Raw genomic sequence first — 27,028 nt, 5'->3', positions numbered from 1 at the left:
ACTTCAGCCAAACCAAATACTTAATCCTGGAAAATGACTGGTCAGTCATTCATTCATCTGCTCAAAAATACAGGCACTCTAACTGCTACATCACCCTACATGCAGGAAATGCCACAAAATGCCATACCATAATTACTTGCCCTAATTTCCTCCTCACCCCTCCAAAAAAAATGCAACAAGTTCTGCATGAAATTTTCCCAAGTCCCAGTGAAAAACAGGAGACGCTTAAAAGAACAGTGAATTTTGGACACTTGGCCTTTCAAAAGCCCAGACAAGAAAGAGGTTTCATGGGAAAGTGACTTGAGATGATTCAAAAACTCAAAATTAGGCTGATAAAACAACTCTTTGGAGATGCTAAAAGAAATGGACAGAATCAAACTAATTAAATAAAGCCAAATGGCACAAGAACAACATTCAAACAAGAACAGAGATAAGGAGAAATTTACCCACAATTAAAGCAGTCAATTTGTTATCTTTTAAGAAGCTGGATAAAATTCTAATTAGGAAAACAACTGAAGGATGCAGAAATAAGTACACTACACCATAGTCCTAACCTTGTGTGGGCCATGAGAATGCCATCTATGGAACTCGACACCACCACTGAGTTCTCACCCCATTGAGCCAGAGGAAATTCTTCCAAAAAGTACAACTTTTTTCTTTGTTTCCTCCCCAGGGCCAAAGGAATGGAGGAAGGTGGGGGATAAAGAAAGCCAGCTATTCACGTTGTAAGCAGCCTGCTGGAAGGGCCAGATACCTAAAGGACTCCAATCCCTCCCACAGGTAGATTGCTACTGACAACAGACAACTAAACAGCAGTCGCCCAGACCAGCTGGAAGCAGCAGCTTTTCTGGAGAGGAAAAGGGGAGGAAATAAGGCAGAAGGCCCTTGTTTTGTGCCTTCAATTCAACTGCTGTGGAAATGTATCACTAACCTTACTTCAAACCAAGATGTGATAACAGTAGGGCATTCTCCCTATAGGGAAAACAGCCACTTCTTAAGTCGTCTATAAACCTTTTCTATCACTTAAAGCCGAGCTTCATCTGCTAATTCACTGGCAGATCATCAACAGCAATTAATCATTGAAGCAGGAAGCCCTGAAAGCAATACCAAGTTAAAGATCACTGTATTTTTATGTATTTGATTCCCCCACTCAGCACATAAATATATACAAACATTTCTCTCAATGAGACAGTACCACAATTTCTCAGTTCCTTCCTCATAAATGATGATCACTAAAACTAGTTCAGCTCCTTCTCAATAATGGTCTCTGAATATATCCAGCGGAATTTCCCAACCCTCACTCTCCAACAGAGTGTCTAGTTAATTGATCTGACTTAAACTATTTGCTGAGATAGGAAGACAGCCTATATATTTAACATGCACACTCCAACCCAAAGGCAAGAGTAAATGATCCTACATGGCACGCTCTATATTTTTGATATAATTGCTTCCTTAAACTATGATGACCAATGGTTATGACTCAGAGACCACAGTAACTATGCCTAAGAATACAATTCCAGTGCATAAAAAAAGAACTGGGGGCTTCAATTTTAGAGAATTCATTTTTATTGGCTCTTCCATGCAACTCTGGAAACCTCTGTTCAGACAACCGCTCGGTTTCCTTTCACAAGAAAAGTTAGACAGAGAATCATTGAATGATACAGCACAGAAGGAAGCCATCTGACCCACCCTGCCTGTGTTGCCACTTTGAAAGAGCTATCCAATTAATCCCACTCCCCTGTTCTTCCCTCAAAGCCCAATAATCCTTTCCCCTTTAAATATTTATCCAATTTGAAAATTACTCCTTCTATCACCATTTCAGACAAGGTACTCCAGATCACCTCAATTCATTGCATAAAAACATTTCTCCTCAGCTCAACTTTGGCTCTTTTACCAAATTCCTAAAATCTATGTCCTCTGGTCACCAGTGGAAACAATTTCACCCTATCTGCATTTATCAAAACATTTCATAATTTTGAACATCACTATTAAATCTTCCCTTAATCTTCTCAACGCTAAGGATATTCAGATGATTAAACCAGGTGCGGCATCAAGGAGCCCTAGCAAAATTGAAGTCAAGGAAATCAGGGGGAAAACTGTCCACTGGTTGGAGTCACACTTAGCAAAAAGGAAGATGGTTGCGGTTGTTGGGGGTCAATCATTTCAGCCGAGGACATCACTGCTGGAGTTCCTCAAAGCAATATCCTAGGCTCATCCATCTACAGCTGCTGCATCAATGACCTTCCTTCCAACATAAGGTCAAAAGTGGACATGTTCACTACCATTCGCAACTTCTCATATACTTAAACAGTCAGTGTCCAGATGCAGCAACATTCATTCTTGGCTGATAAATGGCATGTGCGTGTCACACAAGTACCAGACAATGACCATCTCCAACAACAGAGAAGTTCTCTTCAACATTCAATGGCATTACAATTGGCATGACAATCACAAACCCCCACCAATATCCTGGGCATACTACTGACCATAAACCTGTCATATAAATACTTTGGCTATACAAGAACAAGCCAGAAACTAGGATTTATTTAGCGAATAACTCACTGACTCCGCAAAGCCTGTTCACATCTACAAGGCACAAATTAGGAGTGTGATGGAATACTTTCCGTTTGGCAGGATGAGTGCAGCTCCAACAACACATGAGAAGCTTGATACCATCCAGAACAAAGCAGACCACTTAATCAGCACGCCATCCACCACCTCCACTACTGGCAGCACAGTAGCAGCAATGTGTACCACTTACAAGATGCACTGCAGGAACTTGCCAAGGCCCTTTTGACAGCACCTTCCAAACCGGTGCCCTCTATCACATCGGGGCACAAGGTCAGCAGACACATGGGGACACCACCACCAGCAAGGTCCCCTTCAAGTCACTCACCATCCTGACTTGGAACTATGTCACCATTCCATCAACTTCATTGGGCGAAAATCCTGGAACTCCCTCCCAACAGCATTACATGGACTGCAACAGTTCAAGAAGGCAGCTCACCAGCACCTTCTCAAGGGCAATAAGGGATGGGCGATAAATGCTGGACTTGCCAGCAATGCTCACATGCCAAGAACTATTTTTTTTTTTAAATTCCACTCTCTCAAACCAGAAGCTAATGTACAGCCATGAGCACGGAGCTGATAGGTGAACAGGACTTGGGGAGAGTTAGGATATGGCCAACAGAGATTTGAATGAGCTCATGTTTACAGAAAAACCTGCTCAGGTGGTCACAAGAGACCCTGTGTTACCACATTGTCATGGGGAGAAGCTGATACTCTTGTTCATAAATACAAGGAAAACAAGCAAAGCCTAACTATCAGTCAGCTCACTTGTTTGTGGGATCTTGCTGTACAGGAAAACAGCCTCAGAATAATACTGTATGTGAAGCACAGAGATATTGGAGAAGCATGTGCAGGCACAGTATAAACAGAAATCTCTTTCAATCCTCTTCCACATGTCTCTGCTTGTAAGTTTTCATTTGTTCCTATATGATGGGTTTTAACCTGCCCACAACATTTCTGGATTTTAAAAACATATTCCATTGTATTAACTGAAGCACCCAGAAATCGACATTCCGTTGGGCAATTTCAGACTGTCAGTAAATCCACACTTCTTGTGGATTATAGGTTACTTCACTGCCAATAAGGAGTTAAACAACACCTGCACACACTCCAGTATGCTGCAGTCTCAAAGGTTATAGTCCATTCACCATTTATTCTTTGTCCATACACATAACCGCTTTGCAGCACAGCAGTCTCTTCACCTGAAGATTGAGGGTTCCAGTCCCTCCTCAGGACTTTACAATCAAGGCCAACACTCTCATGCTGGTGCTAAGCGAGCACCACACTGCCGGACAGGTCAAGTTTCCAGCAAGACATTAAACCTCCTGAAGTGAATATAAAAGAACGAGCAGGGAGTGTCACTATGTCTTGACCACCATTTCTTTTTCATGCCTCTCTGCAGCTACACAAAAAAAGACACAGCATGGGCGTGGCAGCAGATAGCTGGCTTGGCTGGAACGTGCGCATGGCCCAGCTTTTGAAAAATATAAATAATTGCCCTTATAAAAAATTGCACAGAGTTCACAGCATAGTCACTAAAAGGGAAAATTAAACATTGCTGTAATCCCATATCCGGGCAGTGACCTAAATGCCAGACACTGCCACAGATAATAGCTCATCAATAGTCTACAAAACATTCCACTTTTGTTTTTTTTCACAAACCACTTGCTGGGGCTGATTTCAGTTTCAGTTAATGATACACTTTCAATGCAGCAACATGGTGATTGACAATTAAGTCATCTAACTTGTCTCAGGGGCAGGATAGGATAAACACAGCTTGAAAATTATAGTACCAAGGTGCATCTGAAAAATCACAATGCTTGCATCACCTCCTCTCCAAAACAGGCAAAGTGTCACATTGCAGGTGGGTCAAAGGACAAAAATCAGCAAATTTGCTGTAACTTAAATATTACACATTCCCAGCATTTTAGAACAGAGCATTAGTCAAATCATACTGCAATATCATAGTACACCATTGACATTCAATACCAGATTCTACAGCATTACCACACAGCAATCAGGACTCCTAATCTGCAACTTCAGCCCAAAACATCTAAAGATCAGTGGCAACAATTAATAGCAAAGGTCATTTGCAGTTTTCAAAAGTACATATTTCCACAACATGCTTTTATATTGTGCTTTTTACACAGTAAAATGCTCCAAGATGCAAATTTCAGACCAAATGCCTTTCCTCAAAAAATGCCTCCCCCTCCCATGACATACAACTGTCATTCAACAAGTCTCAACAAATCCTGTGAAGTGAACTGAAGAATATAATCCAGTTATGTTACAGTAACATGACATTTAAAACTCAAAGGATGATGCAATGTAATAAAAAAGAAGAGTCATGCTAATTTTGCAGGTAGAATGTGAGAAGGCTACATGGAATTTGAGAATCAACAGTAGTCATCACACCCTGACCATCATAGTTATGCTGGATTTTTTGACAAATAACTTGGATCAAAAAGGAAAACATGACAATGAAAACCCAATAATTAGAGATTACAAGAAGTCCAATCCAATGATGCCAAGTGGTCTATCACCAGTCAGCTTGAACTGCTCCATTACATCATTAACTTGTAATTGAATCCATCATTTACCAGGCTTTGATACCAGCAGAAGGTGCTGATACAATCAATAAGTTCCATGTCTCTGAGCTATTACATTCTACTGTTGCCAACACCAAAAGTGGCAGTCCTACCCATAGCATTGCCAAAAGAAAACCTGCCCACTACCATTTAGGCAACAACAGCACAGAATCCCTTTCTGCTGGGACTGCAAAACTGTTGCCAGTAGCATGGGCTCCCAGTGGCCCAGTAAAGACATGGAGCTGTTCCACATAGCATGTTTATGTCACAACATAAAATTGCATCATGGTGCAAGCACACATCATGCACTGTTAACTTGTTGTCTTCTTGGGGATCCACCAGCTCCAATTATTTTTTAAGAGCAAGTTTTATTTGAAATTTATTACAGTCTTGTCCTGTGCTTCCAAATGGAGATCTGGGCTGGTCTCAGTCTTCTGTACAGTCACCAAAAGGCCCAAAGGTGCCTACTGGCAGAGGGAAGCTAATGAAGGTGGGAGGGAAATGTAAAGACAGCTTTGTGTCACTCTATGGGGGGAAAAGCTGTTTTAAAATATTGCATTTCTATAGCACCTTTTACAACTACAGGATGTCCCAAATGTACTTTGCAGCCAATGATGTATTTTTGAAGTGCAGTCAATTTCATAATGTTGGAAATGTACCAATACCCTTCTAACTAAGACATTTCGGTAATAGCTATGATGCTAGGAACTGAGATTGGTTCTCAGTGTTCCTCAGCTAGAAGCCATTAGCAGAAATATTTTTCCAGTGACAGCATTATTTCTCAGTACAAAGCAATCATCTGTCAGCCTCCCTGGTGTTGCCAACTCTGTAAGGGGCATAGAACTGAAAATCTACTTATATTTATTCTAGTTAAGCTTTGAAGATTATTTCCAGAATCTTGAAATTCAACCTGAAAAGTTACAAGTCAGCTTTTCAGAATGCAGATTCAGGGGATCCAAGGTGCACATTCTTAAATTGTTTAGAGTAAGATTTGTATCATAAATCCTTTCAGTCAATCCTTAATAGTGTGAATACCCTTTTCACTTTGCATATTAAGGCTTTTGAATACAAATATTAAAAATGCGGTAAGTGGTATTTAAGTGAGCGAGGACAGCATTTGCTACAACAACCCTGGGACTAGTCAGCTGAACAATGTTTGGAGTCCATGCTCACACAGTATGACAGGTAAGGTTTGGTGGGGTAGGCACAACCAGTGGAAACAGACCCCAACATCAGTCAGTAAACTTAGGAGAAAAAAGCACAATGCCTTCATTCTCCAAAGGTGTTGAATAAAATCGTTTTACAGTTTAACAAAACAAATCCTGTTTTTCCACACAATTTTAGCCAGCATTTTTGACATTGCTATTAGTACCAGCAGTCTTGCTGTTCCATGGGTGACTAAAGAATCACTAAATAATCTATAGCTAGTGAACTGACACTGATGAACATGACTGAGAGTATAGGAGTGCCCTCTGATGTCGTGTGCATTTAGACTCTGCATCTCAACCTTTACCATTTCTACACAGTCAAGCTTCCCAATGTATGAACAACAATACGTTATCAAGTAGTTATGAGCAGCTCTGTGTACATTAAGCACAAAAAACAGCCAACTGCAAACATAAGGCATCAGGTTAATCAAGCTTCACTTTGTAGTGCAAGTGCAACAAACACCAGAGACCAGTGCTGCTCAGAAAAGGGGATGAGATGGGTTGTTTTCTCTCCTTTTTCCACTTGTTTTCCATCCTCTCCCACTGGAGCCAACTTCTTGCTGAACTGCACCTCTTGGGCACTCTCTAGTATTTCAATCTTCAAGTGAGGGCAGGTAGTGAGCATGGAGACTAATGGACCACAAGGGACATGACACTCAAACCCAGTCCCCCACCTGATGCCTGAAGTGATGTCCACTTCCAAAAGGAGCAACTGGGCACTGATCAGGAGCAGCATACAAGGCAACCCACAGTCAGCTTAGACAAACTTTAGTGCCGCGACTAACTGAGCCAAGATCAGACTAAGTCAATCAGACCTGTAACCTCCTGATCTAAGTGGCTAATGGACTCACTGCCTTTGCCAGCTGAGCTATCTGACAAGGCCCACTGCTGTTCTCCAACAAACATGAGATTTATGCAACACAAGAAGGATGTTAAAATAACATTTCACATAACTGGCAACCAATTAGTGGGAAAGATACAAGGCCACCAACTTGGGGCAAAGAGATAGAGAAGCAAATTTGCAGGGAAATTATAGAGAGGTGCAAGAACTATAGAGTAGTGATAATGGGGGACTTTAATTATCCTAATATAGACTGGGATAACAGTAGCACAAAGGGCAGAGAGGAGCAAGAATTTCTAGAATGTGCTCAGGCGAATTTTCTACATCAGTATGTTTCCAGCACAATGAGGAAGGAGGTGTTGCTGGATCTGGTTTTAGGTGGGTCAAGTGGATTAAGTATCAGTAGGGGAACACTGAGGAACAGTGATCATAGCATCATAAGTTTTAGGTTAAATATAGAAAAGGGCAAGGTGCCATCTAGAGTGGTGCAAGAATAGATCAGGTCCACGTAGGGTGAAATCAATGATTGTCAGACAAAACTGTAACAGAACATTGGGCTGCCTTTAAAGGGGAGATGTTTCAGGTACAGTCAAAGTACATTCCTAAAAGGGGGAAAAGGGTGGCAGAGCTGCCTGGATGACAAAAAAGGTAGAGAGTAAGATGAGGCAGAAAAGAGGTGTGTATGACAGGTTAATAAATTGCAGTGACAACAGGCAAAATATTGAAAGTTCAGAGAGAAAGTGAAAAAGGAAGTGAAAAGTGGGGAGAAAGTATGAAACTAGCACTAACATAAAAATGAATCCAAGTCTTCTACACGGATATAAGTAGTAAAAAGATAGTAAGAGGATTAATGGGGCCAATTAAAAAACAGAAAGGGGACCTACACGTGGAGGCAGAAGACATGGCTATGGTACTAAATGAGTACTTGGCATTTGTCTTTACCAAGCAAGATGCTGCTGAAATCAGAGAAAGAGAGGGTCGTTAAGACACTGGGTGGGCTAAAAATTGGTAAAGGAGGTATTAGGAAAGCTGGCTGTCGATAAGTTGATGTATCCCCATCATGTCCTGGTGATTTATTTGAAGATGCTGATAGAAGTAAGAGAGCAAACAGCAGAGGCACTGGCCATAATCTTCCAATTCTCCTTAGATACTCGGTTGATGCCAGAGGACTGGAGAATTCCAAATATTACACCCTTGTTCAAGAAAGGTTATAAGGGTAAATCCAAAAACTACAGGCCAGTCAGTTTAATATTGGTGGTGGGAAAGCTTTTAAAAAGGAAAATTCCAGACAAAATTAACAGTTGCTCAGAGAAGTGTGCATTAAATAAGGAAAGTCAACATGGATTTGTTAAAGGCAAATCGTGTTTAATTTGATTAAGTTTTTTGATGAGGTAACATAAATGGATGATGCGGGTAATGCAGTTGACATAGTGTACATGGACTTCCAAAAGGCATTCGATACAGTGCCACACAATAAGCTTACCAGCAAAATTGAAGCCCATGGAATAAAAGGGATAGTGGCAACATGGGTACGAAGTTGGCTGAGTGATAGGAAAGAGTGGTGGTGCACAGTTGCTTCCTGAACTAGAGGAATGTATACAATGGGTTTCCTCAGGGGTCGGCAATAGGATCACTTTCTTTTAACGTCCTAGACTTGGTTGTAAAGAGTACAATTTCAAAATTTGCAATTGACATAAAACAAGTACTGTCTTTTGAACGGTGAGGAGAATACATTAGACTTCAAGATGACACACAGGCTGGTGGAATGGCCAGATTAAAATTAATGCAGTGAAAGTGATCATTTTGGTACGAAGAATGAAGAGAGGCAAGGATGGAACTCTCTAGAGGGATGTAGGAACACAGACTAAGGGTATATGGGCGCAACTCATTGAAGGTGGCAGTGCAGGTTGAGGAGGTGGTTAAAAAGGCAAACAGCGTCCAGAGCTTTATAAATGGAAACATGGAATACAAAAGCACGAAAGTTATGATGAACATTTATAAAGCTCTGGCTCTGCCTCAGCTGGAGTACTGTGTACAATTCTGGGAAGTGCACTTTAATAAGGATGTGAAGGTTACAGAGAGGGTGCAGAAAAGGCTTACAAGAATGGTTCCCAGGTTGACAGAGTTCAGTTATGTGAATAGATTGGAGAAGCTATGATTGTTCTCAACCTTCTCTTCTGTAAGAAAAGGTTTGATAGATGTGTTCAAAATCATGAAGGGTCTAGACAGATTAGATAGAAACTGTTCTCATTGGTGGAAGGGTCAAAAACCAGAGAAGGTTAATGGCAAAAAAACCCAGCGGCGAGATGAGGAAAAATTGGTCAGGATCTGGAATGCACTGCCCGAGTCAATAGTGGCATTCAAAAGGGAATTAGATAATTACCTGAACAAAAAATATTTGCAGGGGCCTACAGGGAAAGGGCAGATGAGTGGGACTAGCCAAGTTGCTCTTACACACAGCTGGCCAGACCCAACAGGACGAATGGCCTCCTTCTGTGTTGTAACCATTCGATAATTCTATGAACTGAACAAAGTAGTGAAAAAATGATTCTTATTTCGTGAATTCGCTGGGCCAATGTTGACATCCCACAGATCAGAACAATGCTCTGTCAGTTAGTTAATGATACTCAAATAATGAAATTGTAATTACCCTAGTAACTTTACAAAGGAAGCACACTGCATTCCAACATCACTGTACTAATAGTAAATTTTGTATTAGATCAGTAACAAATCTAACTGGGTCTTGTTATTCGGCATATTTAATGCAGCAAATTATTTTCCTCACTAGTAAACATATACCAGCGATATCCAGAACAGAGAAACTGACAGAACTCAAAATCATCTCACTGGAAACTTTAAGACAGAGATGGCAATTGCTCCTGTACACCCACATTCTCTATGTAGTGTAATGTTTCAAACAGGTTAGTTAACAAGCTGCTTGTAACACTGGGAAACAATTACAAAAAAAAAGATGGGAGATCAAATGAAAAGTCTTTGCCCTTTCACCCCTGAAGCCAGACATTAGATGACTTTGTGCAGCAGACTCCCACAAAAAGGCACTGGAATCTTTAAGTCAGATTCTGATGCAGGGTACACAGCCAATAGCATGATTACCCCTGGGTTGGCCTACACCTGAACACTTCCCCAACCAGCAAGCTCCATCCAACCCCAACAGTGTTGGGTGTAATTTTACTTCCCATTTGTCTTTCTTCAATGTAAATTCCCTTTACATGGATGTTTCTTGGTTGCTCAGCTCTGTACCCTCTCAAGGACAAAAATATTTTTATGACAGCACACTGTACCCTGTCAAGATTCAGTGCACTGCATGCAGACTGTAGGCTGAAGTTCAGTCAACATGGCAGTAAAATAGCAAGAACAACCTCAAATAATTTGTCAAACACTACATAGCAAGCAGATTATAGGTGTGATTTTGACACACAGGCTGCCTGCTCAACATGGGGTCAAATATGACACTAAGGTTGGGAACGTCTAGTTCAGACTCAGACAGTTGTTAGGAAGAGGAATGGAATTAGCAGTTAGGGAGCATCAGGGACCAAAGACAGTGGCTTCCCAATACTTAGTTGATCATCTGATCAACTAGTACACCATGATGGATAAGTGGTGTTACAAATCAGAGACGGTGGAGGAATGATGGTGGTGAGACAAAAGTTGTTTTGAAATCAACAAGCAAGGCTTCGCCATCTGTACTAGTTATTGTGAGTGTTGGGGGGGGGGTGGTGGTGCTGGTGGGGGATTGTGTGTTGGGGGAGTGGTGGGGGTTCTGGTGTTGGTAATCAGTCCCAAAAATATTAATGTGAAAAAATACGCATTTATAAAGTCCTTATCACATCCTCAGGATGTCCTAATGCTATTGTGACTTAAACGCTGCAGCCAATTTGAACACAGCAAGATCCCACAAACAGCAATGGGATGAATATACAGGTCTTCTGTTTAGGTGGCGCTGGTTACTTACTGTGACTAATACTCGGAAGAGTCTAAAGTAATAGAAAATACTCAGCAGAGTCTGGCAACTCTGCAGAAGAGCAGTACAAGGTGCTGTGCAGTCTCGTCACGCTAATCACATTCAGGGCTCTCTCCTAACCGGGAGTATTGGAATCGGGATCTGGCTGTACAGAAAAGAACTGCCAGAATGGAACTGTACTTTAGCTATCAAGTGAACCCGACAAACTAATGACCAGTCAATCCTCAATCTGAGGGAGAAAGCTGACCGCCCATGGTTCAAAAATATGACTGTTGATAGATCTTTTTAAAAAAAGGTACAAAGATCCTCACTCTTCCCAAATGACAGTTTCTTTGCTCTGTATTGAATAGGTGTGAAGGAGGAAGGCTGTGACTTCTCCAGCAATGACAGTCCTACCTTAAACTCCCGGCTGAGCTGCGGGGTGTACTCTGAAGTCCAGAGGGCTCGGACCAAAGAAGCGAGCTGCTCAGTGACCTCTCCTCTCGCGTCCGCCTGGCTTTTGGATCGGAATAAAACCCCGTTGGATTTGGAAGTCTTCTCTTCTTCCCCCTCTCCCTCCTGGCCCCGGGTCTCTCCTCCTTCGGGGAGATCCAGTCCGCCGGCCGACTGCTCCCGGTACTGCTCCAGGGCCAGGAACTCGGCGAAGAGCTCGGTGTTGCTCAGGCACTGAAGCACGGCGTTCATGAAACAAGTGTTGCCGTGGTTCTTGAGACCGGCCACCCCGGGCGGCTGCCAGCGATCCCCAGAGAAGCAGCTGTCAGACGAGTCGCTGTGGCCGGCGGTGGCAGCGGCAGCGGCGGGGTTGATGCCGCTCATCATCATGATAATGGAGGAGGCCGAGGAGACCACCCCGACCCCGGCCCCCAGTCCGATGCCCATCCCCATGGCTGCTCCTGCCTCGGCTGCTCGGAAGCTCTTGAAGCCGCCGTCGTCCTTTTCGTCCTCAGCCGCCTCCTCGGTGCCGAAGTGCGAAAGTGTGGACAGAGTTTTCAGCACTCGGCTCATAAAACTCCCGACCGAGCGCGCCGAGCCACGCCGGAAAAGTTTCTTACTAAAGGACTTTTTCTCCTTAGCTGCCGACTTAGACATCTCCCCAAACCTCCCTCCAAAAAAATATATGGTGGATTAAAAATTCAACACCTCCCCTTATAAAAAAAGCAAGAAAACGTAAAGCAAAAAAGTACAAATTGCAAAAAAAAACAAACAAAAATCGAAGGGAAAAACCAATTTATTACAAACTTAAGTAAATGCAACATTTCCAAATTGCAACTTGAAATTTTTGAACTTGCGATTGTATTATTTTTTAAAAACTGAAAGGTAACAATTTGTAAAACGCAAAAATATAAAAGGTGCAAAAAAACTCAATGGGAAAGTGTTAAGATTTGCAATGCAATAAGTCAAAAAAAGGGATGGGATGAATCTCCAGAGGGTATTTTAGACAGATGAGTGTGTGCCTGCTGCTTGAAGTTGCACTGGGTGAAGTTGCAGCGGCTCCGGGGTATCCAGCGCGCGTGCGCCCCGGCCCTCCCGGGCGGCCTGACCCCGTGCTGACCCCGAGCGCGGTGTCCGCCTCACTGAGGCGCCGGATCCATGAGGCGCCGCTCGGCTCCACTACCCGGCTCCCTCCCTTGGCCGGGGATCGGCATCGCCCCTGCACCCGGGCGGGGTCCCTCCGATTCTTGCGTGGGTTTTTTTTACCCCCTCCCCTCCTCTTCTCTTTCCCCTCCTCCTCCTCCCCCCACCCCCGGCCTCTCCTTCGCCCCCGGTTCTCTCACTCAGCGCGGCTCGGGATTTAATTCGATCCCCTCGTAAGGCTGCGGCCTGCGAGCTGGCAGCCGCTGTCCGAGCCGGTACTCCGTGTCCGGCTCATTCTTCTCCCCGAGACCCCGGCGTGTGCGGAAGGCCACGGCTCCCGCTGACAAGGCCTTCCCACTAACAGCGGTCCGGTCGCACCGCCCAGCCGCTCTCAACCATCGCTCCTGCTCACTCGCTCAGGTGGGCGGTGTCCTTCTCCCTTTCACCATGGCAACCGTCGCGTCCTCGCCCTCTTTCGAACCCCATTGGGTCCTTCGAACTTTTCCCTGTTTCTGATTGGGTCAGGATGACGCCAATCACCTGCCCCTCCCTGCGGCATTGGGTTGAAGTAATTTAAAGGGGAGAAGGTGGAGGGCGAGTGAAATTCCTTTAAAGGGGAGGGAACTATCTAACAATTTTGTTTCTTCCTGCTTACGATTATGAAGGTTCTTTATACAGTTTATATTGCACCATCTCACAATTGGTCCAAAGTTTCTGCTTCTATTTTCCTCCCATACACCATATTTTGATTACCCAATAATAATTTGTACACACATTGCACCTTTAACAGTGAAATGTCACAAATCTGTCATCAGACCAATTTGACATTGAGTCACATTCGGAGATTTTAAGACCGCTGAGCAAAAGCTTGGTCAATTAAACAAGTTCTAACAAGCTCTCAAATCAGGAAAGAGAGAGTTAAAGAAAGGCTTAGGGAAATAATTCCAGTGCTCGGGGCCTAGACACCTAAAGGCACGGCCGTCAATGGTGGAGCAAAGGAAATTGGGGATACTCAAAAGGCCAGAGTTTGAGAAAGATAGTTCTTCCTCAGTGGTGCCCTATGAGTGTCACAATAAAAGCCTGAGTCCTAGAGTTGGGCTTGAACTCACAACCTTCTGGATCAGGAAAAAAAGAGTTCTGCAACTTCATAACGCAATGATTTCCAAGTGGTTATTTATCGGCAGATAAAATGAGTAAATGCCTCAGCCATTGAATCATCATCTGATGAGCACCGAATCGCTTTTTTTCTGTTGTTCCATTTGCCTAAGAGAAAATCAGAAGAAAGCTAACCCAGTAGCAGGGTCATGGTTTGATGTGGATGTGATATCAGAATATTGATCAAAACAGGAAATCAATATGGGTCTCACATCATCACCGACAAGATTAGTGTCCTTGTATATTGCCCCAGAGTGATAGTGAGCACCTACCGATGCACAGAAGCGACTATGACATTTCACCAATGCAATAATTGTATCAGAGATTTTACAGTAAAATAAAAGCAAAATACTGTGGATGCTGGAAATCTGAAACAAAAACAGAAAATGTTGGAAAAACTCAGCAGGTCTGACAGCATCTGTGGAGAGAGAAAAACAAAGTTAACATTTCGAGTCTGAAGAAGGTCACACGGACTCAGCTTTGTTTTTCTCTTTCCACAGATGCTGTCACAACTGCTGAGTTTTTCCAACATTTTCTGTTCTTGTTTCACAGTAAAATCTGGCCACAAGAATCTTACTATGCAACCACTGGCTGAGTACTCAGCAATAAGAGCGAAGTGGTATTCTCAGTTTTTCAAATGTTATTTGATTGTATGACTTGGGTGGAGATTCTGGCTTGAAAGCCAAGTCAGTGTGAGAGGAGGAGGAATTTATTTGCACTTTTGGATGTAATGTCAACATCAAGCTCAGATAGGATAGGTGGAACACAAGCTGTAATGAATTTTGAATTGTTTTGTTTCATTTTCAGATAATTTGTGATCCTAAACAAGATTCATTCATTGATTTAGATTGCCAATCGCCACCTAAGTTTAAGTAGCAAGGAGTTCTTCCTATTGAAACACACTGTGTGTCACTGTCAATGCCTGGTTATACCTGAGCCAACAGAAGATTGAACATTTAATGAGTCATTGCAAACATGAGTGCTGATTGGGAGTATGAATCCATGATTGCATCAGTATAATTATGCAGATACATTTGTTTGTTGCAAAGTCAATTGTGGTTAAGAAATTTGCAGGGCCATGGGGAAAGATAAGGGGAGTGGGACTAATTGTATAGTTCTTTCACATAAACAAACAGAAATTGCTAGAAATATGCAGCAGGTCAGGCAATATCTGTAGAGAAAGAAACAGAGTTTACATTTCTGTTCTAAAAAAGGTCATTGACCTAAAATTTTACTTCTGTTTTTCTCTCCTGCTGTCTGACTTCTTCTGTGCTGTATGATCTTATGATAATATTAAGTTGCCTGATAATCTGACCACGAAGGATTACCAGAAGGTCCCTGAAATACTACCAGAGTCATTGCTGCGTCTGGTGATTGTTCAGGCAGAAGGCACCTTGAATTAGTGATTAATGGAGACAATTCAACACAATGTTACACAGATGCTGAGGGTAGAATGAGGGTCAAAATTGACTGAACCTATCCTGCTAGTCACCAGAACTTTGTGTTTAAAAATGAAAAACAGTGTTATGTTTCTTCAAAAGAAATTATTTTTAAGGCTAACTGCCCCTTTAAGGACCAATTGACCTAAAGTTTTTAGATTATAATATGTGCCAAAACTATTGGACTTCATAGCAGAATTTAATTGTGAATAAATATATAAACTGTAGTCTATAAAGCCTATTTTAGGTTTACCATCAGTCATTCCATATTGGGTTATGGTATCGTAGAATAATAGAATCATTTGGAACAGAAGGAAGCTATTCAGTTTATCGTGCTTGTTGGAAGAACTATCCAATTAGTTCCACTCCTACTCTTTCCCCTGAGCAGCTCCTGTGTCAAATAAAAGTTTCCTCATGTTGCTTCTGGTTCTTTTTCTGATCACCTTAGATCACGTTATCAGTCCTTCTGCCACTGGAAACAGTTTCCCCTTATTTATTCTATCAAAACTATTAGTAATTTTGAACACCTTTATCAAATCTCCTCTGAATCTTCTCTACTCTAAGGAGAACGATCCCAACTTCTATAATCTCTCCACAAACTGAAGTCTGTTAATTCTGGTACCATTTCGATAAATTTCTTCTGAACCTTCTCTAAGGCCTTGGCAACCTTCTTAAAGTGTCTTACCCAGTATTGAACACAATACTTCAGCTGAGGCTCAACCAGTGTTTTATAAAGGTTTAGCATAACTTCCCTGCTTTTGGATTCTATTCTTCTATTAATAAAGCTTTTTCAACTTGTCCTGCTTTCTTCAAAAATTTGTTTATGTACATTTCCAGAACTCTTTGTTCTGCAACCCCTTTAATATTTCATGTCATCTGCAACCTTTGAAATTAACTGCCATGAGTACCCAAGTCTATTTCATTAATATATATCAAAAAGAACACCAAACCCTGGGAAATAACACTGTATACCTCCCTCCAGTCTGAAAAACAACTGTTCGACCCTACTCTGCTCTCTGTTCATAAGCTAATTTTATATTCATGTTGCCACTGTTGTTAACTTTCATGGGATTTAATTTTACTAACAAGTCTGTTTTGTGGTACTTCATCAAGCATCTTCTGAAAATCCATGTACACAACATCAACTGCACTGCCGTGTCATCAATACTGTCTGTTACTTTACCAAATAACTCAATAATATTAAGTTAGTCACACACAATTTACCTTTAATAAATCCATACTGATTTTCATTTATTAGCCTGTGCTTTTCCAAATATCAGTTTTGTCCCCAATTATTGTTTCTAAACATTTCCCCACCATTGATGTTAAGCTGTCTTGTCTGTACTATCTGGGTTTATTTTCTCCCCGTTTTTAAACAGGGGTGCAACATTTGCAATCTTCCTGTCCTTTGACACCACCCCACATCCAAGGAAGATGGGAAGATTGTGACCAGAGCCCCTGTAATGTCCACCCTCAGTAACCTACGATTCATCCTAACTGGATCAGCTAACTTTTCTACTTGAAGACTGCAAAGTCTTTAAGTACATCCTCTTTATCTATGTTTATCCTATCCAATACCGCTACTGCTTCCTTTACTGCTACACTGGCAGCATCCTCTTCTCTGGTGAAGACAGATCCAAAGTACTCATTCAGTATCTCCGCTTCCACAAGACTATGTACCTCCTTTATGCTGCCTAATTAACCTCACTCTTCCTGTGACTATCCCTTTACTTTTTATATGTTCGTAAAGCACTTTTGGGTTCCTTTTAATGTTAGCTGCTGATCTATTCTGAAACTCTCCCTATGTCCTCCTATTTTAGTTCTCCTCTGTACTTGCTATACTCAGCTTGGTGCTTTACTGTATTATGAACCTTATATTTATCATAAGCCTCCTTTTTCTGCCTCATTTTAAACTCCATGTCATTAATCATCCAGGAAGCTCTAGCTTTGGATGCCCTTCCTTGCTCCCTCATGGATCCAAACCAGTTTCTCTTTGAAGGTCTCCGACCATTCAATTGCTGTTTGCCTATCAATTTTTGATTCTAGTCCACATGGCCAGATCCCTTTTCAACTTACTGAAGTTGTCCTTCCTCCAATTAAGCATTTTTATATTTGATTTCACCTTATCCTTTTACATAACTAGTTGAAACTTAATGACATTATGATCAATGCTTCCCCATTTAAACTACTTGCCCTACTTCATTCCCCAGAACTAGATTCGGCACTGCTACCTTCATCATTGAGCTGTAAACACAATGATTAAGAAAGTTCTTTTTTACACATTCCTCCCCTTCTTTATCCTTCACATTATTACTATCCCAAATCTATATTAGGATAATTGAAGTCTTTCATTTGTACTACTCTGTAGTTCTTGCATCTAGGAACATATAGGAACAGAAGTAGGTAATTTAGTCCCTCCAGTCTTTTCCAAGTTTAGGTGAGATCATGGCTGAGTTCTGACCTAATTCCATATTCCCACCTTTCCCCTATATCCATTAATACTGAGAATTAACAAACCATCATTATCAATCTCAGATTTAAAATGCTGTTTGTGGAAGAGGGTTCCAAACTTCTACCATCCTTTGTATATAGAAGTGTTTCATTCAGGAACTTCATTCCACCACCACCGAAGCACAGTGGCAGCAGTGTCTATCATCTACAATATGCATTGCAAGAACTTATCAAGGCTCCTTAGACAGCATCTTCCAAACCCATGACCACTACCATCTAGCAGGACAAGGGCAGCAGGAAGTTCCCCTCCAAGCACACACCATCCTGACTTGGAAATGTATCGTCGTTCCTTCACTGTCGCTGGGTCAAAACCCTGAAACTCCCTAACAGCACTGTGGGTGGATATACACCTCATGGACTGTAGCAGTTCAAGAAGGCAGGTCACCACCACTTTCTCAAGGGCGATTAGGGATGTGCAATAATGCCCACATCCCATGAATGAATAAAATAAAATTCCTGAAAGGCTTGGCTTTAATTTTTTAGGCTATGTGCCTCAGTTCTAAATTCCCCAAGCAGCAGAAATAGTTTTTCTCTGTCTATCCTACTAGTTCCCCTTAATATCTTGAAAGCTTCAATCAAATCACTCCTTAACCTTCTAGATTTCAAGGAATACAACACTAGCTTATGTAGTCTCTCCTCATAATTTCACCCTTAGAGTCTAAGTATCATTCTAATAAATCTATGCTGCATTCCTTCCAAGGCTAATCTATCCTTCCTAAAGTGTGGAACATAAATCTGCTCTTAGTACTCCAGGGGGGGAATTTTACACCAGCGGGATTTTACAGTCCACCAAAGTCAATGGACTTTTGAATGGCTTGCCCTATTTTATGACTCTGCAGCCCCCTGCCCCCCACCTCCATGACGGGGCTATAAAATTTTACCCTAGGTATCATCTAACTAGGGCTTTGTATAGCTGTACTGCAGCACAACTTCTGCCAATTCCATTCTAATTCTCTAGATAGCCTTTTTGATGATTTTCACTACTGTCTGTGACATTTTAATGACCTGTGTACCTGGACCCCAAGTCTCTTTGGATCTCCACTGTTTCTAGCTTTTCACCATGTGGAAAGTATTCTGATCTGTCTTTATTTGGTCCAAAGTAGGTGACCTCACACTTGCCCACATTGAAATCCATTTGCCACAATTTTGCCCATTCACTTAATCTATTAATATTGTTTTATAGGGCAGGAATTTTAAGCCCTAATGGGGTAAACATGGTGGTGGGCAAGCGCAAAAATTAGCGCCACTGGCTGGAGTGCTGGTTTAATGTTGCAATTTCTGCCTCTGATGATTTTGCTCAGGATGGGAGAAGGTGAGAGTCAGCAACCCAACCAACTTGGATAAATGGTGAATTCATCTTGTTAGTGAGCTTATTGTTAGTTCGTTAATGGCCAGTTTGAAATTTTGGTGAGGTGCATAGGTTACATGATGGATCAGAAACAGTCCAGGTGCATGAAAGTGGCAACATTCTGTGGGGAGACAGACAGTCACAGCCCATCATCGCACACAGGTGCCATCGGGTGAGCAGAGGTTCCAGAGCTAGAGGGCTGTGTGCACTCAGACAATGGAGGGAGACGTGACCCTCCAGGGATTGTGTGGCTATAAGAATGGTGGGGGACCAGAAATTATTGTGAGTGTAGCTGAACATGAGCAAGGTAACAGCTTGACAGGAGATTAAAGTACTGAGAGATTGAGTTAGTAGCAATGAGGCTAAACATCCTCAGCAGCAGATGCAGAGCCCCGGGCATGAGGAGGGAGAGGAGAGAAACAAGGGACAGGAACGCAATGGAGGCCATACTGACAGTAAATCAGCTATATTGAGTGTGCCACGAAAAAAAAAAGCTACCTGGAAATGTTGGATAACCAGTGCCGCAGGAGATGGCGCCTTTGTAGCCAGATTGTCACTAAGATTTATGCCCCCTTTGGGAAGACATCACACCTCACATTACTGATCACCAGTAGTTGTCGAATCCCTATGGCCATGAATTTCTTCACCTCTGGCTCCTACCAAGGATCAACAATATGTTTGTGGCATCTCATAAGCAGCAACACACCACTGCATCTCACAGGTCACTGATGTCTTTTTCATGAAAGTTGGGCGATACGTACAATTTCAAACAGAAAGGGCCTTGCAGAGAGCAAGGGCAGTGGGTGTCACCTCCATCACTGAATTCCTGCATGTACAGGGCACCACTGATTGCACCTATGTGGCCATCGACACCAAATGAGTGGCCAGGGAGATTCAGTAAAATAAGGGCTTCCACTCTCTCAACGTTCAGCTGGTCTGTGACCACATCAAGAGCTTCCTGCATGTGTATTTGCATTTCTGGCAGCTGCCACGATGCCTTCATCCTCTGGCAGTCCTGAGTGCTGCAACCCTTCATACCAACCCCCATACTTTGCCATTGGATTCAAGGGGACAAGAGGATATTTACCTATTTACATGATCTATAACCATAAAGGTGCTACAGCCAAACCATCTGCTCACAAGGATCAGTGCTGAGCAGACCACAGGACTCCTGATGATGCAGCCCCAGTGCACAGACTGGCAGTGCCCTGCAGTAGATGCCTGCAAGAGTCTCACACTTTGTGGTGATCTGCTGCACTCTCTATAACATGGCCCACAAGAAAGCTGTAGACTTTGAAGAAGATGAAGCCCTAGAATGACTTAGCTCATGGAAGGAAGAGGAGCAGGAGTTGGAAGAGGAGGAAGAAGATGTAGAACACCAAGATGCCCAGAATGTGCAGGGAGGTGGCCAGGGCTGGAGCAGGACTTGAAGGTTTTATGAGGATGGTATCAACACCAGGGAACATTTGATCCAGGCAAGGTTTACTTCAGTGCTTCTGACCCAGCAGGATTGCATGCCCTGAAAGGAGATTGTCTCTGTGAAGGAGATTCTTTGACCTGCCTGTGAGAACATTGATGATGCAGCATTAAATAGATTGGGTCTAACCACCAATGAATGATGCATGTCTATCCAGTGGTCTCACTGTCCTCCTTCAAAAACCATGGCTTCCATTCAACACTTCATCCGTCTTTTTGAGTTTTGCTATTAAAGAATGGAAGCTTCCTTGTCTGGGGTCATATGTCAATATTTACAGTGTTAGCAAGAAGTAACAAAGTGCACATTAACAAGTGAAATAAACCCCAGTGAACCATTCAGTACTCTGACCAGCGCAGTGACTTCCACTTGCAGCCACTTCCACGTGATTCTCCCCTTGTGGCCACGGATGAGATGGAAGCAGCCTGCCCACTTGTGTCTGCTTGTTGCTTGATGCTTCTGCATCAGTATCAATGCAGGAACAATCTCCTTCACAGGGCCCTGCTGCATAGATGGTCCCTCAATCAGGGGGGCCAAAGAGGCAATGAGGATGATGGCATCCTCTGAGTGGAGGTAGCTCATCCTCTTTGGTGACTGCCTCAGCCTTTGGATGGTCCTCCAGTTCAATAGAAGGGAGTATGAGTTAGGGCATAACAGACATCCACTCCATGCAATTTTGAGACACCAGTGCCACTGACCAATCCAAGTTATAGTGCGTTGCATATATTCTGTGTTTGTCAATGTGATATTCTTGCATCCATTCAGAGTGCTATTGCACCTGGCTCTCCATGAGGTTGGCCTTTCTCACAATGGAGGGGCTCATGTGTTTAAAGTCCTGAGCCAAGATGGTGTACATGAGCTGAATGGACTCTTCCATTCTCAGCCCATAAGCTCACTCTGCCTATGGGACTCTGAAATGTGGGTACACATCTGTCTTTGGTGGTCAAAGTAGAGGCACCTTTCTTATAACTCACAAGGCTCTCCATCTGTGCCTAGCTGAGCAGGGCTATATATGTCTTCCATCCTCCAATGGGGACTGCCTACAGCTGCCTCTGCTTCTCTCAACTCTTCCCACTCACCACTGATGTGCTTTCCACCCAGTGCCACCCTTTCTAACCATACACAAGCACCCCCTGATGTGAGTGTATCTGCACTGGTGGAGGATATGCTTGAATGATGTGACAATGCTTGCTGCTGTCTCAGATGCTTGACCTCCCAGTCAGTTAGAAGCCTCCCTGTACCAAAACTGTGGTCCGTGACTACTCCCACCCCTAGTGCAGGATCAGAGCCTGCAAATGGTCTCGACATCAGATTCCCCACCCAGAAAGCAGAATTCTGTCTTTAATTATATGCTTTTACCTACACTGCTCATGATCCACCTATCTTTGAATTATTGACAAACTTGGATACGTGCCTGTGTGTCCCATCATCTAAGTTGTTAATGAATGTGGTGCATAGTTAAAGCCCCAACACAAAACCTTGCAAGAGACCAGCAATCACATCCTGCCAATTAGAGTACATGCCTATTAACACAGTATCACAGAATCTTTACAGTGCAGGAAGCCATTCAGCCCATCAAGTCTGCATTAGCTCCCTGAAACAGCATTCCACCTAGTCCCACTCCCTGCTTTAGCCCCGAAAACTTGCACATTCTTTCTTTTCAGGTAGCAATCCAATTCTCTTTTGAATACCTCAATCGAACCTGCCTCCACCACCCTTTCAGGAAGTTTGCTCCAGACTCTAACCATCCTCAGGGTGAAAAAAATTTTCTCACATCATACTTACTCCTTTTGTCAATTATGTTGAATCTGTGCTCTCTAGTTCTTGATGCTCTCTTGAGTGGGAAAAGTTTATCCTGTCCATACCCCTCAGGATCTTGAATACCTCTATCAAGTCTCCTCTCAGCCTTCTTTTCTCCAGGGAAAAGAGTGCCAACCTCTCCAATCAATCCTCATAGATACAGTTCTTAATCACTGGAATCATCCTTGTGAATCTCCTCTTGTACTCTCTCCAATGCCTTCACATCCTTCCTCAAATATGGCACTCAGAACTGGAAGCAGTACTCCAGATGAGGCCTAACGAACTTGAATAAGATGTTAAACATGACCTCCTCACTCTCGTACTCAATGGCCCTATTAATAAAGCTGAAGGTACTATTTGCTTTATTAATTGCTCTCTCAATATGCCCTGCCATTTTCAATGACCTATGTACATATACACTGAGGTCCCTCTGTTCCTGCACTCCTTTAGAGGCTGTCCTTTTATTTATACTATCTCACCATATTTTTCCTGCCAAAATGAATCACCTCACACTTCTCTGCATTGAACTTCATCTGCCACTTGTCTGCCCCATCCACCAATATGTTTATGTTCTTATGAAGTTCAAGACTATCTCCATCACAGTTGATAACATTTCTAACTTTTTTATCATCCGAAAATTTTGAAATCATGCCATGCATACCACCATTTAGGTCATTAGTAAACATCAGGAAGAACAAGGTTCCCAACACTGTCTCCTGGGGAACTCCACTACAAACCTTCCTCCAATCTGAAAAACAATCGTTTATCACTACTCTCTGTTCTCACTGTTTCCTGTCACTCAGCCAATTTCTTATCCAAGTGCTTACTTTCCCTTTTATTCCATGACCTAGAATTTTGCTCACAAGTCTGTTGTGTGACACTGTATCAAATGCATTTTGAAAACCCATATACACCACATCAACAGTGTTTCCCTTATCAACCTTCTCTGTTACCTATTCAAAAAGCTCCAGCAAGTTAGTTAAACATGATTTTCCCTTAATGAATCCATGCTGGCTTTCCTTAATTATGCTGCACTTGTCCAAGTGACTATTGATTTTATCCCATACTATAGTTTCCAGAAGCTTCCCTACCACTGAAGTCAAACTGACCAGTCTGTAGTTGCCAGCTTTATCCTTGCATCCCTTTTTGAACAAGGGTGTAACAGTCCCCTGGCACCTCCCCTGTGTCTAAGGAAGACTGGAAGATTATCACCAGTGCCTCTGCAATTTCCATTCTCACTTCCCAAAGTACCCTTGGATGCATCTCATCCAGTCCTCGTATCTTATCTATTTTAAGTAAAGATTGCCTTTCCAACACCTTCCTCTCAATTCTAAGTTCTTCTACTGTACCCCACTCTAGTGTATCCCTACTCTCTGTCTACTGCTGGTAGGCCAATTTCCTAACCAGCTTAATCATCTGCCTTCAAATTTCTGAATTTTAACTTTAGCTAACTATCTCATGAAGCACTTCATCAAAAGCCTTCTGAAGTCCATATAAGTAACATCCATAGATATTCCCCCGTCCATTTCTTTTGTCAATTCTTCAAAAAATTCAATCAGGATTGTCAGATATGATCTACCTTTTACAAATCCATGCTGGCTCTCTCTGATCATCTGAAAATTTTCGAAGTATTCAGTCACTCTATCCTTAATCGTAGACTCCAGTAATTTCCTGATAGCAGAAGTTACATTAATCAGTCTATAATTCCATCTCTCAACTTTCTTAAGTAGCAGAGTGCCACACACAATTTTCCAATCTGAAGGTACGGTTCATGAATCAAGACAGCTTTTGAAGATTATAGTTGTTTCCTCTTGGGGTTGGGTTCTAGATGGGGTTTCTTTAGGGTTTGCCTGTTCACCCAAGAATGCTACCATAGATTGTTATTTGTAGGAACCATTCTTGTTTATTGACAGACCTATGTACATCTCAGTACTCTATACCAGGTTTCCCACCAGTTCTCAGTTTCTTAGACATGTAACATTGAATCATAGTTACATCAGTAGTTACATCAGTATCAAGTGCTCCCATTGTTAACCCTTTACTCTACATCTCCCCCCAAGTCTTCATTACAACAATATACATCCTACTACATCTCCACCAAAGTCTCAGACTTCACAGGTTTGTCTCTGTGGTGCCTTGACCAATTTCCCTGATCTGGTTCAGATTTCCTTTCGAGGTTCAAGCCAGACTGCACTCTCTCATCGTTGGATAAGAGTGTCTTCCACGTGGGTGGTTTTAGAGTTTATACTTGTTTCTGATTCCTTGTCTCCATCCAGATCTAAATACTATGTTCAAGGCTCCATTGATCTCCTTCCCAATGACATCAAGGCTCTTCGGTTCCCTCTGGCATTTCCATGGTCCACCTCAATTCTATGAGATCTCGGTTGTGGAACTCTATGACAATGCCTTATTTCTACTGATCTCATATCCATCATCTTTCCCCGGGCTGTAGCACTTTCAGTCTCGTGCTCTGAGCCTGAAGTTGAAATTACGAGCTTGACTGTCTCTTTATTGCTCCTCACATTTCCTAATTGAGCTAACGTTAGGTTGCAGTGTTTGTTGTAGAGCTGGGAGTTGTGTTCAGAGCTGTCTTCCCATTAATAGTTCTAATGGCGAGAATCTGCATTTTAGCAGTGAGATTCTGTAGTTAAGAAGGGCTAAGTTAATATCTTGGTTCTTTTTCATCAATTCCTTGATTGTTTGAACTCCTTTTTCTGCTTCTCAGTATGACTGAGGATCTAGGCAAACTAGCCACGCGTATGAAACAATATTCCTGTGCAAAGTTGTAGAACAGCTCATTAAGAAACTGAGGTCCATTGTCTGACACCACAATGCCTGGGATGCCATTTGTTGTGAAGATCCTTCTTGGTGATATAGTGACTGCTTCCATTGTAGTACTATGCAGTCTACTGACTTCAAACCATAGTCAGTGATGATGATGAAAACTTTTCCTACAAACTCAAATAAGTCCATTCCTAGGCACTACCATGGCCTCGAAGGAACAGTGAAGGCATTCCAGGCCGTCACCACCCTCTGGGTAACAAAGATTTTCCTCACATTCCCCCTAAACGTCCTGCCCCTCACCTTGAACTTATGTCCCCTCGTGACTGACCCTTCAACTAAGAGGAACAACTGCTCCTTATCCACCCTGTCCATGCCCCTCATAATCTTGTACACCTCGATCAGGTCGCCCCTCAGTCCTCTCTGCTCCAACGAAAACAACCCAAGTTTATCCAACCTCTCTTCATAACTTAAATGTTTCATCCCAGGCAAACATCCTGGTGAATCTCCTCTGCACCCCCTCCAGTGCAATCACATCCTTCCTATAATGTGGTGACCAGAACTGCAACAGTACTCCAGCTGTGGCCTCACAAGGTTCTATACAACTCCAACATGATCTCCCTACTTTCGTTATCTGTGCCTCAACTGATAAAGGCAAGTGTCCCATATGCCTTTTTCACCACCCCACTAACATGCCCCTCCGCCTTCAGAGATCTACGGACACACACGTCAAGGTCCGTTTGTTCCTCAGAACTTCCTAGTGTCATGCCATTCATTGAATACTTCCTTGTCAAATTACTCCTTCCAAAGTGTATCACTTCACACTTTTCAGGGTTAAATTCCATCTTCCACTTATCTGCCCATTTGACCATCCCGTCTATATCTTCCTGTAGTCCAAGACACTCAACGTCACTGTTAACCACCCGGCCAATCTTTGCGTCATCCACAAACTTACTAATCCTACCCCCCACATAGTCATCTATGTCGTTTATATAAATGACAAATAATAGGGACCCAGCACAGATCCCTGATTCCTGGACACTGGCTTCCAGTCACTAAAGCATCCTTCTGTCATCACCCTCTGTCTCCTACAACTAAGCCAATTTTGAATCCATCTTATCAAATTATCCTGTATCCCATGTGCATTTGCCTTCTTAATATGTCTTTGCTGAAATCCATATAAACTACATCAACTGCACTACCCTCATCTACACACCTGATCACCTCCTCAAAAAATTCAATCAAATTTGTTAGGCATGACCTCCCTCTAAAAAGCCATGCTAACTATCCCTGATCAAACCTTGCCTCTCCAAGTGGAGATAGATTCGCTCCTTCAGAATTTTCTCCAAGAGTTTCCCTACCACTGATGTGAGACTCACTGGCCTGTAGTTCCCTGGCTTATCTCTACAACCCTTCTTAAATAGCGGAACCACATTAGCTGTTCTCCAGTCCTCTGGCTCCTCCCCCGTGGCTAGAGAAGAATTAAAAATTTGGATCAGAGCCCCTGCGATCTCCTCCCTTGCCTCCCTCAGGTCTGGGACACAAATCATCCGGACCTGGAGATTTGTCCACTTTTAAGCCTGCCAACACCTGCAATACCTTGTCACTCCCTATATCAATTTGTTCAAGAACCTCGCAGTCTCTCTCCTCAAGTTCGATACCTTCATCCTCATTCTCTTGGGTGAAGACGGATGTGAAGTATTCATTCAACACACTACCGATGTCCTCTGGTTCCACCCACAGATTGCCCCCTTGGTC

General features: G+C 42.7%; 1 protein-coding gene across 1 annotated transcript in view; it reads right to left on the bottom strand.

Annotated features, from left to right (window-relative positions):
- Positions 1–12,864, bottom strand: part of usp31 (ubiquitin specific peptidase 31) — a 96,670-nt gene extending 83,806 nt beyond the window's left edge. The window contains exon 1 of the mRNA XM_041206480.1: positions 11,584–12,864. Coding sequence (XP_041062414.1) covers positions 11,584–12,276 — 693 coding nt within the window. The 5' untranslated portion in view covers positions 12,277–12,864. The remainder of the gene's footprint in view (positions 1–11,583) is intronic.
- Between the last annotated feature and the right edge of the window lie 14,164 nt (positions 12,865–27,028).

This window comes from Carcharodon carcharias, chromosome 15 (assembly GCF_017639515.1).
Source record: "Carcharodon carcharias isolate sCarCar2 chromosome 15, sCarCar2.pri, whole genome shotgun sequence".
NCBI classification, from domain to species: domain Eukaryota; kingdom Metazoa; phylum Chordata; class Chondrichthyes; order Lamniformes; family Lamnidae; genus Carcharodon; species Carcharodon carcharias.
Note: the sequence above shows the minus strand (reverse complement) of the source record. Positions and strands in the feature narration are given on the sequence as shown.